The 21637-nt window shown below is 40.6% G+C and overlaps 1 protein-coding gene across 1 annotated transcript in view; it reads right to left on the bottom strand.

Moving 5' to 3' along the window:
- LOC127623900 (ubiquitin carboxyl-terminal hydrolase 24-like) overlaps nt 1–6738 on the bottom strand; it is a 111570-nt gene extending 104832 nt beyond the window's left edge. The window contains exons 1-2 of the mRNA XM_052098495.1: nt 6442–6738; nt 5424–5495 (exon numbers count right to left, since the gene is read on the bottom strand). Coding sequence (XP_051954455.1) covers nt 5424–5495; nt 6442–6738 — 369 coding nt within the window. The remainder of the gene's footprint in view (nt 1–5423; nt 5496–6441) is intronic.
- Between the last annotated feature and the right edge of the window lie 14899 nt (nt 6739–21637).

Below are 21637 nucleotides of genomic sequence, written 5' to 3'. Positions count from 1 at the left end.
GGAAACAGGAAGGCCTGCTGATTAATGGCTGCTTGGGGAGTTCAGAGGGCACTGAGAGAGTGTGTGTGTGTGTGTCTGTTTTCATGGGGTTTGAGTGGCATTTCTGTGGTGTACCGTATCTGTTTTTGTGAGGTTTGTTTTAGTGTGTAACAGTGAAAACTGTTGAAATACTTGTATATCAAGTAAATACAACTTAAAAAATGTTTGATACTTCTAAAAGCAATCTTTGGCTTGTGTTTGCTGAGCATTGATGTGCTTTTATTTTAATTTAATCCTTCTGTAATGTTCAGGTAATTTCTGACTCATTTAAGAGTTAAAAACAGTAAAAACAAATATTGTATTTGATCAATATGTCTTTGGATTCTCTACAACTATTAATAAATGTATATATTTTTTTTAAAAGGCATTTCATTGTTATATTTGTTTATATTCATGCAATATCAGGATGTTTTGGATGATTACTAGAATGATGCTATGTGGTTTCTAGGGCATTTATAAATGGTTGCAAGATGGTTGCTTACTAGCCCAAGCCAAAAGTGATCATACCCAAGTCTTTATATCACATTGTCTTGATATGTGTTCAAATGGGTTTCCCAAACAATGCCCACATCTCCCATTGGTTGGAAAAACAATTAATTCCACCCTAAACTCATACCATTGGTTGATCCAATTTTGCTGTAGTGAGATGGTCAGGATGCTCAAAGAAATAGAGCAATGCTGTTAATACAGTAACATCCCAGAATGTTAGTTTGCACTTTCCGAAGCACCAAAACTATATACAGCTCTGGAAAAAAATGAAGAGACCACTGCAAAATTATCAGTTTCTCTGGATTTACTATTTATAGATATGTGTTTATAGATAACAACAATTTTGTTTTATTTTATAAAGTACTGACAACATTTATCCCAAATAAAAATACTGTTATTTAGAGCATTTATTTGCAGAAAATGTCAACTGGTCAAAATAAAAAAAAAGATGCAGTGTATTCAGACCTCCAATAATGCAAAGAAAACAAGTTCATATTCATTTTAAACAACACAGTACTAATGTTTTTACTTAGGAAGACTTCACAAACCAATATTTGGTGGAATAACACTGATTGTCAATCACAGCTTTCATGCATCTTGGCATGTTCTCTAGCAGTCTTTCACATTGCTGTTAGGTGACTTTATGCCACTCCTGGCACAAAAATTCAAGCAGCTCGACTTTGATTGATGGCTTGTGGCCATTCGTCTTCCTCTTGATCACATTACAGAGGTTTTCAATGGGGTTCAGATCTGAAGATTGGGCTGGTCATGACAGGGTCTTGATCCGGTGGTTCTCCATCCACACCTTGATTGATCTAGCTGTGTGACATGGAGCATTGTCCTGCTGGGAAGAAAAAAATAAATCTTTAGAGTTGGGGAACATTGTCAGAGCAAAAGTTTTCTTCCAGGATAACCTTGTACGTGGCTTGATTCATGCGTCCTTCACAAAGATGAATCTGCCCGATTCCAGCCTTGCTGAAGCACCCCCAGATCATCACCGATCCTCCACCTGGTCGTCTAATGGTTAGATGGAGACCTGAAGAGGCCTTCAAGCCACAGCGTCTCACACCCACTGTGAAATTTGATGGAGGATTGTGATGATTTGGGGTGCTTCAGCTTCATTACTGACTGGAAGGAATACGAGAGAAAACCATTTAATGCACAGGTAATTCCAGTCAGTTTTAATCACCTTCTATATTAATGCATCTCTGCTGTCCTCCGTAATGAGACAACAGCCTGAATGTAACCAATTATTTTTAAAGCTTTATTTGTTTTTGAACTTTTTTTAAAGACAAAAGTATATGAGAAACCAATACTATAACTTTCATTTATATTGTGTATTAGAGAACTTTGTTTTGATGAGAAAGTTTTTCTAAACAAAAATTCTGTTAAACTGTGTCATTAAAGTGTTGTTATACATGGAATCAAGGTTATCTAGAATAGTGAATCTCATATCCTACATCAAAATAAATCATTGGATAACCATAACATAGCTTCAGTCTAGTGACTGTACTTTTCTTGGCCTAAAAAATTATGAAAAATAGGTTGGTATGTCCTCCTAAGCATGATGATCTGACCTCTGCAGTCCTTCTACCAGGGCCGGCCCTGGCCAATTTGCTGCCCTAGGCAAGATTTCACCTGGTGCCCCTGGAATCACAGACAATTCCACCACTGATCATTGTGTTCATACACTCAAACAGAAACAAACTGCGCAGCTTTGTCTTGTTTTTCTTTATTTTGAAAATATTTTGGAAACAAACACACACACACACACACAACTAAATTATAAATATAATATAAATACATTTATATTATAAGATTATTGCAGAAAAAAAAATACAGAAACAAAAAGATACACAAAAAAATAAATAACTATACACAAACTGGAATGCAAAATGTAGCAAATGTTCTACAGCCTTACTCTCTTTGCCTTTCTAGCAGCAAAGTCATCTATGATATCATCATAAGACAGCTGTTGGGAGACCACATGATTTATGCTAATGACTGAAAGTCCACTGAGACGTTCTTGAGCCATTGTAGATCTCAGGTAGTTTTTAATCAGTTTGAGCTTAGAGAAGCTCCTTTCAGCAGCAGCGACGGTAACAGGTAGAGTGGCAGAGATTCTCAGAGCGACCCACATATTGGGGTAAATTTCCGTCAGCTTCTTCTTGTGCAGGAAAGTCAGGAGCTCAATGTTTGTCATGTTTTTTGATGGCAGATGTGGAAAGTTTTGCATTTCCAATACAAGTTCTCTGTCATCAATATCTGGCTGTCCATCATGACTTAAAGCTGTGCTCAGGGTCTGACAGTGCTCTAACAACTCTTCTTTGGACATGTTGGGAAAGTTGAGGAGCACTCCAAATTTAACAACAATAATATCTTAATAAAAACCTAAAGTAATATTGACAAACTATATATCATTTGAAACCTCATGTTTGTTTTCATGCCAAGAGTTCAAAAGATAACACCAATTCAATTTTATGAGGAAAAAAAGGTCTGAAAATGTTTTAAATATAAAGAAAGATATTATGGATTCTCGATTTGTGATGTGGTTATGAGCTATAACGCACATATGTGCTCTTTTTATGCATTTATTAGAGGTTGAATTCAAATCAAATACTAAATACTACAATTAAACACACAAACAGCAAGAATAATTACATCTGGTATTCATGCACAAAACTGTATTGAGCACTTCTCTAGCATACATACAGTAGTTACATTTTCAAAAAAATAATTTTGAAAGTGTTTGTTTTCCAGTAACAGTTAGATGGTAGCAATGTCCTACTAACTACACATTACTAATTTAGCCAATTCAAATAAAAATACCATAAAATAGTGCACAAGTTCAACTAACTGTCATGATAAGCTATTTCAAATTAGCAAACGTTACTAGCATCGATCGTCGAACTAACTGCTAACTTATGCATAATGCAACATAGATAAACAGATACATCACATTCATTACCTCTATCTTTATTCCGTTTTTCTTCCTCTTTTCTTCTTTTTTTTCTTCCCTGGGCACCAGAGGGCTTCGGTCTTTTTGACATAATGATAATTTATCTGTGAATTCGGCCATCCGTCACAATATCAAACAGGTAATGGATGTCTTTAAGTGCAGCAGGGCGCGGGGGGGAGATTGATACGTCACTCGGATCAGGGTGGATCGGGAAAGCAATGTAGTTATATTTTTGTGGGATGATCGCTTTTTTATATATATATATATATATATATATATATATATATATATATATATATATATATATATATATATATATATTTTTTTTTTTTTTAATCTGTAGTATTAAAGTTGTATTGTATAAAAAATAAATAAATAAAAACTCCTTTGGACGCTCAGACGCCCCAAGGAGTGGGCGGCGCCCCTAGCATTTGCCTATTCCGCCTATGCCACGTGCCGGCCCTGCCTTCTACCTGAGTCTCTCTGTCTCTGTCCAAAAGACACAGTCCCCTGTAAGACTAAACCATTGCTCCTAGCAGGAACCGTTTTGGTTTGGCTGGCACAGACTTTGTACAAACAGGAAACTGGTCTGCTACCGTAAATCTGACTATTGCCACAGTGACTGGGTCATGACCCTTGACACTGACATTGGATACAGAATTTCCAGGCCATACAGAAGTTCAGTGTGGGGGGAGAAAGGCAGAGCCGATCAGTCAGGTAATCCATTTGCTGTCTGTGATATTGTTCACATCAATCAGCATTCGATGGCTGTAAAAATAAAAACAAATCGAGGGCATTAGATTTCAGTACTTTGGTGGAAATCCTTCTATCCCCCATTGAAAACAGGCCATTCAGAAATACTGGATGGTCTATTTTTGTTTTCTTTTTCTTTCTTTTTTTGGACTAGTAGAATGAAATCCATTGTCATTTAGAACTCCTTTAATTTTGAACCATGCCTTGTGTGGCTGTTGTGAGGTAAGTGAGGACCCAAAAGCGATATAACAGAAAGCAGTCTTTAATGAAGTTCAAAATTAGATCACTACAAAACACAAAGTCTTCTCCTTGAGAGGCGAAAAGGTTAACATAAACAATCTGCAGCGCGGACGAAGAATGAAGGGAGCAGTCCTCAGCGCTCCTTAGCGGGCCTCCCTTAGGCGGCTGCCGGGGCTTGCAGTGTGACGCCGACAGGCTGTGGATTCCCCTGGGGTTGGCAGGGATAGAGGGAGAGCGTAGGCACCAGACCTCTAGCAGCGAGGGGCGAACTGAATAGAACACAAATCCAGGTGGTTAACGGAGAGAGGGTGCAGAGGAGCGGAACAAATACAGGACAGGACTGGACAGCGACAATTCTGACGGTAGACAGAAACAGCGTGTAGCGTTCTCTAGTGAGACTCAGACAATGAAGGCAGAGAAAGCAGGGAAAGAAGTAGAGCGCTAATCAGCGGGAAAACGGACTCAGGTGGGGAAGAATTAGACGAAGAATTAGGGGAGACGAGAGACAGCTGGGGAGCGAGGGAAAAGGAGAGAAGTAACAAAAGAGGGCCAATAGATGGCATGAGAGTAGAAGGAAAGAACAAGAGCAAAACATACGATATGACAGGACAAGACATGACAGTACCCCCTCAGCGAGCGTCTCCTGGCGCTCGAGGAGGAAACCTGGCGGTTCCGGAGGAAATCATCAATCAGCGAACGGTCCAGAACGTCCCGAGAGGGAACCCAACTTCTCTCCTCGGGACCGTATCCCTCCCAATCGACCAGAAACTGATGACCACGGCCCCGGGACGCATGTCTAGAATCTTGCGGACCCTGTAGATGGGAGCGCCCTCAACGTGAACGGGGGAAGAGGGACGAGTGGGAGCGCGGGCAGCGGGCTTGACACAGGAGACGTGGAAAACCGGGTGAACACGGCGAAGATAGCGGGGAGAAGAAGTCGTACCGCAACGGGATTAATGACCTGAGAAATACGGAACGGACCGATGAAGCGTGGGGTCAGTTTACGAGGGCGGACCTAAGGGGAAGGTTGAGGGTGGAGAGCCACACCCTTTGACCGCGGCAGTATCTGGGACTCTTGGATCTACGCTTATTAGCAGCTTTAACTGTCTGGGTTCTAAAACGGCGCAGGGCCGAACTAACACTCCGCCAAGTGCGTTCGCAACGTTGGACGAAAGCTTGAGCGGAGGGAACGCTGGAGTCGGCGAGTTGCGACGTGAACAGCGGAGGTTGATAACCAAGGCAACACTGAAAGGGGGACAGACCGGTAGCGGACGACGGAAGGGAGTTATGGGCGTATTCGGCCCAGGGGAGGTGCTCAGCCCAGGACGCGGGGTTGCGGAAGGAGAGGCTGCGCAGAATGCGACCAACAGTCTGATTGGCCCGTTCGGCTTGACCGTTAGACTGAGGGTGGAAGCCGGACGAGAGACTGACGGACGCCCCAATCAGCGACAAAACTCTCTCCAAAATAGAGACGTGAACTGCGGACCCCTGTCTGAGACGATGTCGGACGGGAGACCGTGAATGCGAAAGACATTCTCGACAACAATTTGTGCCGTCTCCTTGGCGGAGGGGAGTTTAGCGAGGGGAATGAAATGGGCCGCCTTGGAGAAACGATCAATAACTGTGAGAATAACAGTCTTACCAGCCGACGAAGGAAGGCCAGTGATGAAGTCTAGGGCTGATATGGGACCATGGTCGCGAGGGATGGGAAGTGGTCTAAGGAGACCGCCGGGGAGTTACCGGACTTAGTCTGAGCGCAGATGGGGCAAGCTGCTATGAAACGCCGCGTATCACGTTCTCGAGTGGGCCACCAAAAGCGCTGGCGAATGGACGCGAGCGTGCCCGGACGCCGGGGTGGCCTGCCAACTTGGCCGAGTGGGCCCACTGAAGAACGGCTAGGCGAGTGGAGGTAGGAACAAAAAGGAGATGCTTAGGACAGTTACGCGGAGAAGATGTGTTACCAAGCGCCCGTTTAACCCGTCTTTCGATTCCCCATACCGCCGCCCGATGACGCAACCCTTAGGGAGGATCTCCTTAGAGTCCGTAGGGACCGAGGAAGGAAAGAGGCGCGACAGGGCATCAGGCTTGATGTTTTTAGAGCCCGGACGGTAGGAGATAACAAACTCGAATCGAGTGAAAAATAGAGCCCAGCGAGCCTGGCGCGCGTTAAGACGTTTAGCGGAACGAATGTACTCTAAATTTCTATGGTCCGTCCAAACGATAAAAGGAACAGTCGCCCCTCCAACCATTGTCGCCATTCGCCTAAAGCGAGGCGGATGGCGAGCAACTCACGGTTCCCCACATCGTAATTACGTTCGGACGGGGACAGGCGATGGGAAAAGAACGCGCAAGGGTGGACCTTGTTGTCAGCAGCGAACGCTGGGAGAGAATGGCTCCCACGCCTACTCGGACGCGTCTACCTCGACGATGAACTGTCTAGACAAATCCGGGGTAAGAAGGATGGGCGCGGACGTAAAACGGCTCTTAAGGAGGTCAAAAGCCCTCTGGGCCGAGACGGACCAATTAAAGCGCGTCTTGACGGACGTGAGGGCGGTCAGGGGGGAAGCCACCTGACTGAAATTACGGATAAAGCGTCGGTAAAAATTGGCAAAACCGAGAAAACGCTGCAGCTCGACGCGTGATTCAGGAGTGGGCCAGTCGAGCACGGCCTGGACCTTGGCGGAATCCATCTCAATACCCGCGGCGGAAATAACAGAGCCAAGAAAAACTACTGAAGGGGCATGGAAGGTGCACTTCTCAGCCTTAACGTAGAGGCGATTCTCCAATAAACGTTGAAGTACGCGCGAACATGCAGGACATGAATCTGGAGCGACGGTGAAAAAATCAAAATATCATCGAGATAAACGAAAACAAAAATGTTCAGCATGTCTCTTAGGACGTCGTTGATGAGCGCCTGAAAGACAGCTGGGGCGTTGACAAGGCCGAACGGAAGGACCCGATATTCAAAATGCCCTAACGGGGTGTTAAATGCGGTCTTCCACTCGTCCCCCTCCCTAATGCGCACGAGATGGTAAGCGTTACGCAGATCCAATTTAGTAAAATATCTGGCTCCCTGCAAGATCTCGAAGGCTGAAGACATCAGAGGGAGCGGTAACGATTCTTAACAGTAATGTCATTCAGCCCTCGATAATCAATGCATGGCCGAAGAGAGCCGTCCTTCTTCTTAACAAAAAAAAACCCCGCCCCGGCGGGAGACGAGGAGGGAACTATGGTACCGGCGTCGAGCGAGGCGGATAAATAATCCTCAAGGGCTTGGCGCTCGGGAACCGATAGAGAGTAAAGTCTACCGCGGGGGGGAGTGGCTCCTGGGAGGAGCTCGATCTTACAATCATATGCGCGGTGCGGAGGGAGGGAAGCGGCTCGGGAACGACAGAACACCGCTCGCAAATCGTGATAGTCCTCCGGCACACCAGTCAGATCACCAGGCTCCTCCTGAGAGAGAGAGACAGAGGAGATGGGGGGAATAGCAGACGTTAAACACTTCACATAACACGAGACATTCCAAGAGAGGATGGTGTTCTTAGACCAATTAATGGAGGGGTTATGTTGAACTAGCCAAGGGTGGCCTAAGACAATAGGAGCAAATGGTGACTGAAAAATAAAAAAGGAAATGGTCTCGCTGTGATTACCAGAGACAGTGAGGGTTAAGGGTAGCGTCTCACGCTGAATCCCGAGGAGGGGACTACCGTCCAGAGCGAACAGGGCCGAGGGCTCCCTTAAATCAGAAAGGGAATGCTGTGCTCTCGAGCCCAAGTCTCGTCCATAAAACAGCCCTCTGCCCCAGAGTCAATCAGAGCCTTGCAGGAAGCGGAAGAGCCGGTCCAACGGAGATGGACAGGGAATGTGGAACAGGACCTTGAAGGAGAGGCCAGGGTAGTTGCGCTCACCAGTCGCTCTCCGATCGCTGGTGAACTCTGGCTTTTACCGGATAGGAAGTGACGAGGTGCGTAGCAGTGCCGCAGTAAAGACAGAGGCGATGGTTAATTCTTCGCTCCTTCTCTGTAGCCGAGATGCAGATACCCCCTAACTGCATGGGCTCAGACGGCGCGGCCAAGGAGGAGGATGGTAGAGCAGTGAAGAAAGGGGCTGAGAGAGAAGCAGCATCAGCCTTACGGGTCCGGCGGTGAAGGTCGATTCTCTTCTCGATGCAATAGATGGCATGAGAGTAGAAGGAAAGAACAAGAGCAAAACATACGATATGACAGGACAAGACATGACAGTGGCAGCCAAGAAGCATCAAAATTAACCCACAGTGTCATTATTGTAACGCAAATTGATCACAAACCATTGCTTTAAAAGCATTACGAAATCTACGTTTTAATACTACATTAAAGGGATAGATCACCCAAAAAAGAAAATTATCTCATCATTTACTCACCCTCATGCCATCCCAGATGTATGACTTTCTTTCATTTGCTGAACACAAGCAATGATCTTTAGAAGAATATTTCAACTCTGTAGGTCCTCAAAATGCAAGTGAATGGTGACTCGAACTCAGAAGGTCCAAAAAGCACATAAAAGTAGCATAAAAGTAATCCATAGGACACCAGAATAAATGGGGTTATGCGCTGTGATTTGCACGCTTGGGCCTCACAAACATGCATTTTAGTGACTTTAGAGCAATTCAAATACATTCTAAAAGTAAAATATTGTATGTTCAAGCATTCATGAAATTCCAAACATTCGTAACCACTATAAGTTAATATACAAATCTACAAAGGCTACACAGTATAACAGAAAAGAAGATAACAGCGTTTCACCAGACACACTGTACTTTCCGTTTCAAAATAAAAGCTCCAGTTGAAGGTGAAGTAAACAGGACAGAAATAGATTACTTTTATATGAAACAAATCTAATCCTCAAAATAATAATAGTTATTAAGAGTAGTTTTTGCAGACATTCATTCACAAAAAAATTAAATAAAATATGCCTTTTATTAAGCTCCAATATATCATTGTATTTAAAATATAAATATAAAAATGAATATTAATTAAATTATAAAATCGCAGTCCACTTTGTTTTCATTTAGTGAAAAACTGTGGGGAAACATGCCTTTATTATTTTTAAATAGATTTGTATTGAATGCCTTTAAAATATTAAATCTACTTGATTTGATGAAATTATGAATTCAGAGATTATTTCTAAATAAAAAAAAAACACTTTTGAACCATTTCAAAGCAAATACATAATTATGAAGATATGTATCAGATTTAGTCAATCGTCTGAAAAATATTAAGATCGCCCATCCCATTCGCCTTGAAAGTGACCAGTAATCTCTCTTTACTAACCTTAACACTAACCCTAAACTGTCACATTATTTTAACCCTATAACTGTGAATGTTTATATATATACTGTATATATATAAATATATTTATAAAACCTATTCCAATGAAATCTAAATTATGTATTGCTACTGATTTATGCATTAAACAGTATTAGATCCACAAATAATGTGTCTACGTTTAGTATAAGTGATTGTCAATGTGAGTAACAGCAAGTCATGGGCAAACACACAAACAGTTTCCATAGAATGAGCCTTGTAGCAGAGAGATGGGACTCATTAATCATTACTCATGTGAAGTCTCAGCAGATGTTTGGCACAGAAATGCTAGAAGTGTGTTTTCTAGGATGAAGCCTGTAATAGTCTCGTTTCTAAAAGGGTCAAGTGAGACAATGGCAAACTGAGTTGTCAAAGAAAGCTACTTTTGTTTGAGTGGACAAAGCTTCTTCTATCTCTCCCTCTCTTTCTACTTACGCCCTACTTCCTGTCCTCATTTAGTTGTACCCCTTGAGTACCCACACTGCTATAGTTCAGAGGTCAGAGTCTTATGACTGAATAATGTGTGAATTGTATCATCTCTAGCACAGCCCTTCTTGTGCTGTCTCTCCATCTATTTCTCTGTAAAGAGATAAAGATGTTACAGAACGAAATGACTGACCAGATATCCTCCATGAACAAAAATGGGATAAAGATGTTTAATAGACAGTAGAAGTTAGAAAGAGCAGGAAAAGAAGAAACAGAATGTTGTGACAAAGCGAAATGTCAGAAATCACCTTAACAGCACCATCTTCAGAGACAGTGCAAAACTAAATGAGATGTTATGCAGAATAACAGAGCAACTTATTTCATACATGTTGATTTATACCGCCAAGATCCGGAAAAGCACTGAATGACTTGTGTGCTATATACCAAGTCTTCTGAAGACTTGCAGTAGCTTTATTTGAGGACAAATCCTACATTTAAATATATTCACATATAGGTTTAGGTTTGGGGGTTGAATTGTAGAGTACAGTTAGTAAAACATGCATTCCACTTCACTGTATTACAGCCTGTACAGCTGAAAACAACTCTCTTCACAACTCGGTTTTGGCGCCCCTCTGTGGACAAAACACCCAGAAAATGTTGCTCACACGAACGCCCAACAACACTTACTTTGCTTTGGCTACTGCGGGCAGTGTTTTGCATTTCATGACAAAATGTGTTGGTTGTAGGTCACATACATGATATAAGTTATTGGTCTTGTATGGGGTGAGTATCAAGTAATTCATAATAATTACTCAAAATATTCATAAATCATGGACTCTGTGTGCTCTCTTTGGGTAAATAAAACCAACAGCTCTGAACACAGACATGCAGGTGGGAAATGTTCCTCCCGTGCTTACCCTAGAGCATCAGAACAGCAGTTTGAAAAAAGAAATTTGGAAAAAAAGGAGACATAGTCATCCATTCAATTTTGTGTGCACTTGTTTTGGAAGAGTGTATGAAGCGAGTCAAAATTAAATGGCAAAAAAATACCAATGCAAGCCAGACGGATTATTGAATCCAAGAGACTGACATATTTAACATAAAGTTTAGTTTAAACTAATGTTAAAATGAATGCCCCCAAAAAAACTTTGCTTTCAAATTTAGTACAATTAGAAATTGGCATTTTTTTTTAAATTATAATTATTTTATTTTTATGAGAGTTTCTTGGAATACAGTAGTCACAGTAAACTGAGGTTGCATACACTAGTTTTGACCATGCAGAGTACTTTACGGGAGGAATGAGACAGAATGAAAGATTTTCACTTTCCCCATCATGTATTCAATATAAAATATTTTGTTTTATCACTCTGTTAAGCCTGATATAAAACTATTTTATTACTGATGGAACCTATTATGTTTATCTCTCCTTTCTCACTCCTGCCAAACAAAAGAGCATACAAATTCAAACAAACAGACAAAAGCTAAATCAGCATGAATGCATCAGACCTGTCGGAGGTGGTATTGGAGGTTTTAGAAAATGATGTTTGGGGATGAAGTGAGAAATGGGGAGATTTGGGAATCTTACAGCAATCCCACAGTTTACACTTACAGTTAAAAGTCTGTTGATACAGCTCAAATTGCTTGAAGAACAAAACTGTCTCTGTGTGTGAAAGCCATGATGTCAGTCCTTAAAGGAGAGCTGGTGGTTTAAGGAACTTCTGATAAAGTAGACCCCACCCAGTGAGCAGTAGAGGGGCCAAAACCCCTGTTGAGCTTGGGAATAAGACAGCACCATGCACCGTATTTTTTTGTATCGCCGTAATGCAGTTTTCTGGGGAATGTGTTAATTCTGGCTCTGAGCTCAGAATACGACAGTGTACAGCTGTGGAACAGCATTTATTTGGTGCTGTTTGTGATAGTCACACCTCATCGTAATACACTTGTACCAGAGGATGGGGGTGATAATGATGAAGATGGTGATAATATCAATCATAGCGCCCAAATACTTTTTCAAGAACAGTCCGCAGCTGAAGGCGAACATAGTAAGGTTCCACGGATGGGGAAGTCTTGTGGTCCAATAAAAAAAAAAAAACATGTAAGAAACACAACAAGAAAGTTGCATGAACACATTGACTTTGTAGATACTGCACTTTGCCTTTGCAATAGTGTTTTAGTTGTTTAAGGTCATCCAAAGGCAAAGTGCAGTATCTGCATTTTAGGGTTCAAAGGTCACATTGGTGGTCATGTTTTTTATCTATAAAAAATTTCTTCCTAAGAAGGCTTTACATAAATACATTACCACTAATCTACCCATAACATGTTTGACTGGCTACAACTGTATAAAAACTTTAAAGGCCTTTTTCTCTGTTTCTTTGTTTGCGTAGTTACTGCACTTAGCCTTTGTAGGGCAGAATACTCATTACAATTTTTCCTTTTATGTTCACATAAGAAAAAAATCATACAGGGTTGGGATGATTTGAGGGGGAGTATATTATGATATAATTTTCATATTTGGGTGAACTTTTCCTTCAAGATTCTCATATGCCTTTATCTGCTGTATGTATTACAAGACTTAATTTAAAGTATGTTGGGAATGTTTTATGACTTAACATATTTGGTAGCACTCTATTTTACTGTACTGTTCAACATTTACGTACTATATAATTACAGTAATTGCTTGGTACTCACCCTAAATGTAACCCCAACCCTAACCTTAATCCATACTAAGTACTTGTAGTAACCTAATATGAATCAGTAATTTCTTTGGTAAGTACACTGTAACTATATTGAAAGCACACATACAGTAAAATAAAGTGCAACCTCAAAGTTTATTGTTGAAATTTTTAATTAGCTATTAAAAACACTAAAATAAGTGTTAAGACCTGTTCATTTGAACAGAGCTCAACTTTACTGGACCACTGTGATATATTATGTATCATAGCAAGTCATTTTGCAGTAGGGCCTCTGCGCTAACAAAAGCCAGATCTGTGTCCTCACAATGAAGCGGGTCCCCTGGTCCTGTGATCGTTTGTCCAAAGGAGACATAAGAGGTTGGAGCACTGCCAGCGTTCCTGATGTAAGTGCATTGAGAGTGAGTGTGTGTGTGTGTGTGTGTGTGTGTGTGTGTGTGTGTGTGTGTGTGTGTGTGTGTGTGTGTGTATCTCAGGGTGATCGCAGAGCAGATCCCCAAAGGCTGGCTTCATTTTTCACTTTGTCATTTAAGCTAATGGTAACGTGAAGCAGAAATAGGAAGAGTTAAAGGTGTGCTGTCCCAGCAGAGGCTTTCTAAGGGAATTCTGTCATCGTAGGATCATTGAGGGGGTCAGACTCTCCCGCAAAAATAAACACAGATGCACACTGGCACACACTTACACATGCTCACACAAGGCTCTTTTAGAAAGCATTCATCACTCCTCTCTGCAGGTGTCCATCTATGGATGTCAATGAAAACTGATTTAGCATTCTCAAGATCAGTACAGTGACATACCATTGAACTGGGGAACAGAGACTATAAGGCTCACATATATGTGTTGTTATGTTCTCATATTCGTATTATGAAGACCGATTAGTTAGACCAGATTTTCAGATTTAATTTATATGCAAGTTGCTAACATCAGGAGAATCCGACCTTTCCTGTCTGAATATGCTACACAGCTCCTGGTCCAAGCTCTGGTCATTTCAAGACTGGACTACTGCAATGCTCTGTTGGCTGGCCTTCCAGCTAACACAATTAAGCCACTGGCAGATGGTCCAAATGCAGCAGCATGTGTGGTCTTCAATCAGCCAAAAAGGCTCATGTCGCTCCACTCCTGATTTCACTCCACTGGCTACCAGTAGCTGCCCGCATCAAATTCAAGGCTTTGACTCTGACTTTCAGGACAACTGATGGAACCGCACCCTCTTACTTCAGTTCACTTCTTCAGGTCTATGCTCCATCTTGCACTCTGTGGTCAATGAACGAGCGACGCCTTGTGGTCCCATCAAAAAGAGGCTCAAAGTCTATTTCACAACTGGTCACTTTCTCTGCTCCTCTGTGGTGGAATGCATTTCCAAACTCCACACGATTTGCTGTTACCTTCTCAACATTCAAGAACCAGCTGAAAACACATCTGTTCTGCGAGCACTTAACCAACCCACACAAATTACTTTACACTTACACTTACTACTGCAGTTAACTTGAACTTAATGTAAAAAAATATAAAAAATCCTTGTCTGTATCTTTCTTCTGTGCTAGCATCTTTACTACAGCCACTGAATGAACTTGGCAGTCCTATACTGCAGATGTTGTTAAACTTTGTATGACATATTGCTTGCTATGTGTCTCATTTGTAAGTTAGTTTGGATAAAATTGTCTGCTAAATGACTAAATGTATATGTAATAATTCTGGCAATACTGTATAAAAGGCACTAAACAGAGAATCATGTAAATATCAAGGGGTCAGGGCTTGGCTGGTTAGCTGAAAAAAGTATGCTGACAAAAATATGTGTCTCCATTGATGGCAATTTAAAAGTAGTTGTGTATTCTGACAAAATAATAGTTTTTAAGCAATACATAAATCACATGTATTTCATCACATGGAAGGTTGCGCATTTCCAGGACTGCACACACCAGCCGTGCAACTGCCTGAGATAATTGGTAATGCTAACAGATAGGTCTCTCCAGGTATTCCTTGGTAAATACCAAAGTACATACAAATGGTAATCATTCAATACCTTGGTATATTTCCATCGATACCATAAGTGTGCTATGGTTCTGCCACAGTACTACAGTATATTGTAAGTTTTAAAACTTTTTAGAATTTGCTTAGTTGTACTGTAGATCAGTGTGAAATTTGGACACCAGGCTAATTATATCAGGAAAATGATGAGCTGTGTTCCACATGACTATATTTTGTGCACTTACACTATGCACATGGATATGTAGTATACATTTTTGATGGTTATTATTGTCTCAAATGGAACATTAACAGTTTTTTACTACATAAAAGCATTCACCATTTTTCAGCTGATGGAAGTGCTGTTTAAAATGCATGCGAAGTGTTGCCACTAACTTTACCATGTTAGCCAACTGCAGTCCAAAACATACTGTACATATCAAATAATGTACAAATTTACACAGCATGGGGTGATGGTAAAGCAGTTAACTGACATTTGCAAGGTGTTGTCTTCAAACAAGTTTCCCTAGTTGCCAAATTATTCATTAATTACAATTGTTTTGTCAGACCAGTATCATGGCCAGTTAACCCTGCCCATTCCGCTACACAGGGCAAGCCACAAATTTGAGTGAGTGCATGATGCAAAATGCCATAGTATCGTACAGAAGTATCTACTTTCTGAAGCAGCTTGGTCTCATGGAAGAGCTGATGTCTGGGTCAGAGGTTGCTATATTATTTGACTGACTAAAAAACTATTTTTGAGAAGGCTGATGGATGTTCTTTATGGTTTTATGTGGGCACATGCTGAGATAGAGTGTCAAGTTCCCATGTTACATTTAGATTTTTCTCTTCTGTTTGTGTGTGCTTTGGACATGCATTGTTTCAGAATCATTTCAAGGGGAAACCTATGCTTATTTTGGACTATACTTTGGAATTAGGTAAAATCATTTTACCAGATGAGAGTGAGGGAATATGTGGTTGAATAAAAAACTACTAAAACTTTATGTTCCATGTATCCAAACTGCCCCCTTACCCAACCCCCACAAAGCTTTTCGTTTTTTTTTTTCAGGACCAGCCCATCTTCACTTGGTGTTTACATCTACCTTCACATGAGGGTCACACAATGGAACACAACAAGGATTATCATACAGCGACCCTCAGGAAATGAACCTGCCGTGACTCATATACTGAACTTACTGGATATGATCCTATTTTTCCCAGTCCAGCTGAGGCATGGGAATCATTTTTGGATAATTATGTATTATGGAGCCCTAGGTGATTGCAAGCAACCCCCTGAACTACAAATCGTCATTTAGCCACTCTAGCTTTTGTTATTTTTACTCTGAACAAAGAGTGATGCAGTGGGGAATTGGGCTCAGTTTGATGACCCCTGAACCTCTACTAAATTCCAACTCTTAATGAGGCATGGAATTAAATCACTCACTTGATGCCTCATTCACTCTGTACATTTGGCTGTTATTCTGCAGAGGATTATTTTAGTGTAGCAAACAGGTTTGTTTTTGTATGTAGATGTGCATTTGAAGTGTTCAGTCTTCAGTTTAGTTCACTAATTCAGGTGTTGTGACCATTTATCTGGTAGCTTGTGATAATGTTACACAGCTGTTTGTCATTTCTGTTTCTCTTTCGAAGAGCCAGAACACAATTATAGGTCTTTGTGACAAAAGACAAAGTCACAGTAGGGTGTACATTGTTGTTCTTTGCCTGTTTTTCAACACATTAGACACACTGATTGCAGTTTAAGTTTCACTCACGAGCTTCAATTATCAAGTGTAACCAATGAAAAGACTCTGGTTCTCATTTCATCCTCTACCTTTGCTCTGTACACCCTGACACTTTACATCCTGAAAAAAGGTTTTCGATTTATGAGTGCTGTAAAGTTTGAGGTTAACATTACTTTAAAGTGACTTTAAGAAATCATAATCATACTTTATATATGAATTTGACCTAAAACGTGAAACATGTTTTTTTTTTGTGAAGTTGCTAACAAGTTGCTGAATAAGGACTACAACTACCGCAACCCTGCTGATAAATAAACAGCCAAAACCAGCTTGGCAGTTCTTAGCTGGCCTCCCAGCCTTGTCAGGCACGTTTTAGAGGGGTTTCAGGCATTTATTTAGCTGATGCTTAACCAACTGAGCATCAGCTTGGCCAGGCTGAGAGAACAGCCTGACCAGCTAAAACCAACCTAAGCAGCTAAAAAAAAGAGTTTAAAATCCTTTTAAAATGACCTGTCAAATCCAACCAACCAGGGTGCATTTCCCAAAAGTATTGTTATCCAACTATGGTTGCAAGTTCTGTCATTATCAACATAGTTCAACGATTTGGTGTTTCCGAAACCGTTATTCTAATGAACATTTGCAAACATCATCACAGTTGAGCACCACTGTAATTAGAAACATAGTTTCTTATTAATTTGGAAATTATTGGACTTCACTGAGGCTTCAATATCTGATATTCTGTATATGTATTTCATTCTGTCAACACATTGACCATGTTTACATGCATTTAAGGAAACTACTTACTCTGGGGTTTTTGCAGAGAGCGGTGTTCCGAATCATCACGTAAACACGAGTCGTTTAAGGGATTAAAAACTGTTAAATGAAAGCGCTTTATCATACACTGTTTCTGTCAGAGAACATGTCTTTTATGTGTTGGCTTATGTCTTTTATGTAAATGCCATTTATTTATTTTTATAAGAGTGCACATGTGTGTATGTGTTCACAAGCATCGGCAGAACACCGAAGTCTGATGCAGAGGGAAGCCCCACTATTGCAGCATATGTATCTATCGCTTTACATAATACATGCCACTTTCGTGTCTTCAGCAGCTTTATCGCATTGAACGGCTTTCTGGGGTATGTGTAAATTAGCTTTTGTAATTTAATATTAATTGAAGTTATGACTCTACCCCCTGCATTTCATCTTTAACTACAGCTCTATGTTGTTGAATCAACATGGTTTGAACAGTGGATGTGTGACTTAGTTAATTGGGTTTCAGGGAACAGTTGTTATTAGCTAGTTAATTTCACTAATGCCGAGTTTACACTACACTTTTCGATCGCCGACAGTTTTGTGGAGATCGCCGACAAAAGCCTGAAATCTTAGGCAAATCGGAGCTTGCTCCTGTGAGCGAAGAACGCAATGTATGAACTATCAAAGACGTGATTTGAAAGAAGCGCAGATGCATCACCGATGTCAGCAAGATATCTAGAATGTTAAATATCTGGACTTGTCTGCAATTCCAAATCATGCAATGTGAAATATGTTTTGACTGAATACAACTGCAGCGTTGACCTACACCCAGTGAGAGCAAGAAATGGGGCACGAGATGTTTCAGTGGGAAGAGACCTGATGTACCTGCAACATAACATCAACTGGCATGGCTGCCTTATCAATGAAGTCTCATTGGACCGAAGAAATGGAAGAACAATTAGTGGAACATTGGCAGGAGCACCAGCGTCTATTTGATGTTTCCTCTGAACTGTACCACAACCGGGTGGAGAAAGAGAAGGGTTGGAGAGAAATTGCCAATTCTCTTGGACAGTCAGGAAAACAAAAAGGTAGATGTTTCATGAGGAGGTAATTTTCCATATTGTATTCAATAAAACATATGATTAAAAACATACATATCATATTCTGAAATGCATAACATATGATCATGTTTTCGTATCTCGTATCACTTCTCAAGTGTACTCTGTTGTGAAACGTAATTTGGAGTCCAGGCAGAGTCGTCGGGGATTCGTCAATAGTGAAATGTTTTTATGACTACCATGACAAGACAGACAGTTGTGTAATATGAACAGTACCACGATCTGATGTCTTTGAAAGTCGTCTAGTGTGTAGGAGGCATAAGGATGCATCGTACAATGGTGGTTAAACATTGTTATACGGGAAGCACATCCCTGCCTTTAAACCCTTCAATAATAATAATAATAATAATAATTTGGCCCCATTCACTCTCATTTTAGGTGCCTCACCGTAACCTCAGTTTTTGCTTTTTAAAAAAAGAAAAGGTGGGATGAGTGAAAAAAAAAAAAGAAATTCTGTGGTAATCAACATTATGTCACTTATGCTGTCGATTAAGCTTAACTTGTTCACTTAACTTCTTTAAAAACCTTTTAAATTTACAGAGGGAACCCATAATGAATTATCATTCTGGGTTAGCCTGCAAATTGGCATTATGACTGAACAGCTCTTTTGCTCATGTTTCAAAAAGTAAAATTATATGGTCCTGACAGTCTCATAGTCTGACCTGCTCACACATCTGAAAATGTCAAACTTGAAAGGTGGGTGAATTATTGTGTAAATACTTGAAACATTTCATTACAACCTACTGTACATTTTATATACAGTAATATATATATTTATATATACAATTATTATTGTATACTGTGTATTCTATATTGTGTGTATTGTATACTGTACATTGTATATTATTATTTGTATACTGTATTGTGTGTAATTATGTGTATATTAGCTATATAAATTGTGTTGTGTAAATCTGATGTTTATTGTAAATTGGTATATGTCTCATCACTGTCATGACTGCTATGTTGCTCGGAACTGCACCCAAGACTATAACCCCACTGCTGCACTTGTGTATATGGTTGAGTGACAATAAAGTTATTTGTTTTATCATGTCTGCTAACTGGTTTCTGCACTTTATTAGTTACATATACAGTAGTAGTGGTGTGTACACATAAATGTGTAAATCCCTCTTCCCTGTGAGTGGCTGTTTAACGCTGATTTTAGAGTTTAACGCCATTACATGGTAGCTGTGAACGTTGCTCTTGTAGGAAGTGCAATGCATGTTTGTCAGAGAACCTAAACCTGTCATTTCCATGCCATGTCACTCCTCTGCCATGGCTCTAACTCAGTCATTTTATTTATATACTCTCCTCGCCATCCACAATAACACAGATTGGTACAAGCAACTGCCAAAGAAGTTTGATTTTTAAATGTTTGTATTTATAATACAAAATATGAGTAACTGTATTTAGTTACAGTTACAATTAAAATAGGTGGTATTCAGAGTACAGTTACACTCTTAAAATCAATAGATTACTTAGAGGATTACTTTTTAAGTCTTCATTATTCGCACTGAAATTTAAAAGGCATCACTATTTTCCAAAAAGCCCCTGATTTAAAACAGCGCAAAAGCATATTTGCGCCATAGTAGGCTTTGCTATGTAGGCTAAGCTTAAGTGACCATCAAGCTCAACCCATTTGGCTCTGCAATGAGCATCCTCTCTACGTGTCCACACACAACACGACAGGATGGAGTTGACACACAGCCAGGGCAGGAATGCATTTCTGTCATGGAAATTCAAGGACCCATTCATAGAGGGCAAAGTAGACCACAATATTATTGTACAGTGCAACCTCTGTTGCCTAAAAAAAAGCTGCTTTCCACATCCAAATCTCCATGTCTAACTTGATGCAACACCTTGAAGTAAGTTTTATTTTTGTCCGGCAAAAGTGAGCTACCTACCCAGCCGAATGCTATCCGACTGCAGATCAGCCTGTTAGCATTGTTGGCATAGTAAGTTAGCTTGTTAAGAAGGTCTAGCTAACAAACAAATCACTGAGTGGAGACAAGACAATTTACAGCATGCATGATGTGTACTATATTTTGTATATTATTTCCGCTGGGGATGCTGAGGATGTGATCTCAAAAATTTGCTAAAAATAAAATGCTCAATGCAACAGCAACCACCCAGAGGAAAGTAAATGCATTGATTTTTGAATATATAATTGGAGATGTGCAAGCCTTTTCATTAGTAGCTAATGCCCTATTCTGTAAAATTATTGAGGGAATAAGTGGGGGAAAGATGCATATGTGTAGGAAAACCTTGATGCAACATATTGAAAAAGTATACTTGAGAATGAAGGAGATGATGACAGAACCCTCAGAGCATTGAAACAGTGTGCACAACAGCAGACATATGGACGGCTCATCATAGGAGCTTAATTCATGGACATCACATGTCATTGGATTGAGCCAGGGACGCTGGAGAGAAAGTTAGCTATGTTGGCATGTGAAAGAATTCTAGGATGCCACACATACAATGTAATTGATGCCAAAATAAGCCAGATTCATGCTGAATATCACCTTCAGGGCAAAGTCAGTGCAACCGTGACAGATAATAGCAGCAATTCTATCAAAGATTTCTCTGAATGTGGAGCTTTAGATCCAGAAGACAACATGGATATAACAGATGGTGTGCAGTTTGCTAATGTCAGTGCGATTCTTGATGAGGAACAAGAGCTACAAGAGCTGAAAATTGTTTGCCCCCACACCATCGATGCACTGCTCATATTCTCAATCTTGTCGACACAACTGATCTATACATGGCAGCATCACAAGGCGCCACACGGAAATTATACCGGCGTGCTATGTCCAAATGTGCTGCCATTTGGAACAAGGCTCATCACTCCTCAGGTGCTGCTGATGTCATTGAAGACATTGCCAACATGAGGTGAGTTGTCCTGTCAATGACCAGGTGGAGCTCAGAGTACAATGCCATTGAAAAGATAATAAGTCTCACCGAAGCTCAGCCCACTGAGCTCAGTCAGGCAACTCCCCGGAACTTAATCCCACAGAGATCCTATGAGAACCTCCTCAAAAGGCGAGTGGACAAGCAGAAGCCCACAAATTGTGATCAACTCCGAGCACTAATAAGGCAAGAATGGATTGCCATTAGTCAGGATTTG

This window comes from Xyrauchen texanus, chromosome 30 (genome assembly GCF_025860055.1).
Source record: "Xyrauchen texanus isolate HMW12.3.18 chromosome 30, RBS_HiC_50CHRs, whole genome shotgun sequence".
NCBI classification, from domain to species: Eukaryota; Metazoa; Chordata; class Actinopteri; order Cypriniformes; family Catostomidae; genus Xyrauchen; species Xyrauchen texanus.
This window is presented reverse-complemented; position numbering and strand designations above follow the sequence as displayed.